Below are 3,231 nucleotides of genomic sequence, written 5' to 3'. Positions count from 1 at the left end.
ATCGTACGCGCCATGCGCGACCCGACCATGTAAAAGAGCCGTCTCGCAGAATTAAACGTAGACGTGGCTGCGGCTGCGTGGACGCAGACGCAGATGCTGAGAGCGGCCCTGCGCGGCCGGGCCGAGGCCGTCCGAGCTAAAATCACATTCGGTGAAAAAATCGGCGAGGTTGAGCGAGTTAGGCACCGGCTCACCGCTTGCGATGTGCGACCCGCCGCCCGCGAAGAAGCCGAAGCGGCGCTTCTTGCCGCGGGTTCCGCCACGCCAGCAGGCGGCGGCGACGCCCAACAACGTGCCCTCGGCCGGCGGCGGCAAGGGCTTCGCCAAGGGCTTCGCCAAGGGCTTCGCCAAGGGCGGCACGAGCGTCGCCAAGAGCCGAGGCGGCGGCCACGGCGGCCGCGGCGGCGGCGGGCAACGCGGCGGCCGGGCCGGCGGCCGCGGCCTCGGCGCGTCGATGCGGAACAAGACCGGCGGCCGCGGCGGCGGCGCGCCGAAGCCGCGCGTCGACGGGTCGCGCGACGACGACGAGCCCGCGAAGCAGGCCAAGCAGATCTCCCTCGCCGAGGCGCTGCGGCACATCACCCAGCCCGGCGGCTTCCCGCGGGCCCTCGCCGCCCTGCGGGTCGAGGCCGCGGCCCCCCGCGCGCCGCGCGTCCTCGCCGCGGCGCCCGCGGGCACGCTCGCGCAGCTCCTCGTCCACGCGCTCAAGAACGAGGCGCTCGACGACTCCCACGTCGTCGGCCTCCTCGCCGTCGACATGACGGCGCGGATCGACGAGTTCAACACGCAGCAGCTCTCCCAGATCGCGTTCAACGCCACGCGGTCGGGCCGCGGCGACCTCGCGCGGCTCCTCGCCGCGGCGTTCCGCCGCGCCGCGGCCCCGGCGATCTGGCGCGACGTGTCCGTGGTCGCGACGGTCGAGGCGGCCACCGGCCTCACGTGGGCCGCCGTCGACTACGGCATCGTCGCGGCGGAGGCCGCGAAGGCCGCGGCGGGCCTCCTGCCGACGCTCGAGGCCGCGCTCAAGGGCACGATCCCCCGCATCTTCGGCGACAAGGTGACCAAGGTCGGCGAGACCCTCGCCAAGCTCGCGGCGGCGCGCGCGGCCGTCGAGCCCGCGCGCGCGCGCGACGACGTCGAGCCCTCGGCGCCCGAGGCCGAGGAGCCCGACCGCGCGGACGACGTCGACGAGTCCACGCCGCCGGACCGCGGCGGCGGCGGCGGCGACGACGAATCGGGCCTCGGCAACAACGCGACGTCGGAGGAGCGCAAGTCCGACGGTGACGTGCCGCCGCCGCAGCCGGCCGCGGAGGCGCCGCCGCCCGACGACGAATTCGACGATGGCGTGCCGCTACCGCGGCTGCCCGCGGAGGAGCCGACGACGCCCTTCCATCCGGCGCTCGCCCAGGCGCTGCGCGACACGGAGGCGCTCTTCGACGAGGGCCTCCTCACCACGGACGAGTACCAGACGAAGAAGAAGGAGATCCTCGAGCGCGGCGTCTGGTACGCGGAGTCGCCGCCGGAGCCGCCGGACCGCGGCGGCGGCGACGACGAGGGCGACGACGACCTGGCCGGCGCGCCCAAGCGCCCCGGCGGCGCCGGCGAGGACGACCGCGCGCCGCGCGACGAGTTCACGCCGGGCGACGACGACCGCGCGGGCGGCGGCCGCGGCCACGCGCCGCCGGACGGCGACGGCTCCGCGCCGCCGGCCGGCGACGACGACCTCGGCCTCGCCCTGGTCTGCACGCCCAAGCACCGCGGCGGCTCGGGCGCGGACAACCGCGCGGACGACCGCGCGGACGACGACGGCGACGCGGGCAACGGCGACGCGGGCGGCCTCTCCGGCACGGGCGGCGGCAGCAAGAAGCGGAAGCGCCCGAAGCAGCGCCCGGAGCGCCCGGGCCACCTGCCGCCGCCCAAGAAGCGCAAGCGGTCCAAGGTCAAGGTCAAGGAGCCCACCGCGCGCGACCTCGACGACGTCAACGCGACGGGCCGCGGGAGTCGTCGTCCTCGTCTCGGGCCCAAGGCCCGACTGGACATCGAGGCCCTCCTCATCTACAAGGAGGGGCGGCACGTCGGCGACGACGACTCGGACGACTCGGACGAGGACGGCGACGACGACTACGACCCCGACGAGGACAACATCGACTGGAACGGCAAGTGGTTCGACGGCGAGTCCGACTCCGAGTCCGACGGCGGCCCTCAGGGCAACCGCCGGAACGCGACGGGCAAGACATTCGTGTCGATCAACTCCCTGGGCATCGTCGAGACCGGGCCCGGCACGGTCGACGCGCAGCTCACGCGCGTCGCGCTCCTCGCGGCGTCGTTCGCGCTCGAGGCCGACAGCGCGCACCGCGTCAAGCGCGGCACCAGGGCCACACAAGGGCGAGGGGCCGACCCGAGAACCCGCGAAACCCTCGGGAGGGTAAGGGTGAGGGGCCGCCAAATTCCCAGAACCCTTGGCTCGGGTACGGGTGCGGGTACCGACGAAAAGCCACGGGTGCGAGGGACGCCCCTTACCCTCGAGGGTGTCCCGCGCCTGGCCGACCTCCTGATTTCCGTTCGAGGGCGTGTAATGCAGCTGCCAGGTTGTCGGGTCGATCCAAAAGCAGCTTAATTTGCGCGTCCGAATCCAAATTCGGCGGTTTCCATATATATTTTTTTTTAATTAGAGGATTTTGGTAGGGTGCCACCCGCGGGTAAGGGTAAGGGTGCCCAAATTCCCAGGACCCGTGATAACGGGTGCGGGTAAGGGTTTCGGACCGGAGGGTGAGGGTAAAGGTGCGGGGCTCCGTCGGCCAAGAACCCTGACCCGCACCCGTCGGCCCCTTGTGTGGCCCTGCGCGGCACGTCGCTGCACCTCACGCGCGAGGACGCGGTGACGTGGCTCCGCCGCGCCCGCCGCGTCGTCATCGACAAGGACCCGGCCTTCCAGAGCGCGTTCGTCAAGGACGCGTCCGCGCTGCAGCTCGTCGTGACGACGATCGTCGCGGGCGAGTCCTCGAGCGCGAGCGCCGTCAACAAGTCCGCCTTCGACTCGAACCACCACCGCCGAGCACATGGGCATCCTGGCCCTCGCGCGCGCCGAGGTGGCGCGCCCCTCCGGGGCTCCGCCGCCGATGGTCTCGTTCCCGCAGGTCGCGTGCCGCGAGTGCCGCGCGACCTACTCCGGCTTCGCGCGCGTCTTCGACGCGACCGCCGGGGACTTCTGCCGGATCTGCCCGCGAGGGC

At 73.1% G+C, this 3,231-nt stretch overlaps 1 protein-coding gene across 1 annotated transcript in view; it reads left to right on the top strand.

Annotated features, from left to right (window-relative positions):
• Nucleotides 1–202: 202 nt before the first annotated feature.
• The window catches only part of AURANDRAFT_62995 (hypothetical protein), a gene marked incomplete at both ends in the record, with an annotated part of 4,240 nt that continues 1,211 nt past the window's right edge, over nucleotides 203–3,231 (top strand). Inside the window, 3 exons of the mRNA XM_009037657.1 lie at nucleotides 203–2,356; nucleotides 2,686–2,699; nucleotides 2,782–3,024. Coding sequence (XP_009035905.1) covers nucleotides 203–2,356; nucleotides 2,686–2,699; nucleotides 2,782–3,024 — 2,411 coding nt within the window. The remainder of the gene's footprint in view (nucleotides 2,357–2,685; nucleotides 2,700–2,781; nucleotides 3,025–3,231) is intronic.

The sequence above is a fragment of the Aureococcus anophagefferens genome (assembly GCF_000186865.1).
Source record: "Aureococcus anophagefferens unplaced genomic scaffold AURANscaffold_6, whole genome shotgun sequence".
Classification (NCBI taxonomy): domain Eukaryota; class Pelagophyceae; order Pelagomonadales; family Pelagomonadaceae; genus Aureococcus; species Aureococcus anophagefferens.
The sequence above is the reverse complement of the archived record's forward strand: the minus strand, read 5'-3'. Positions and strand labels throughout refer to the sequence as shown.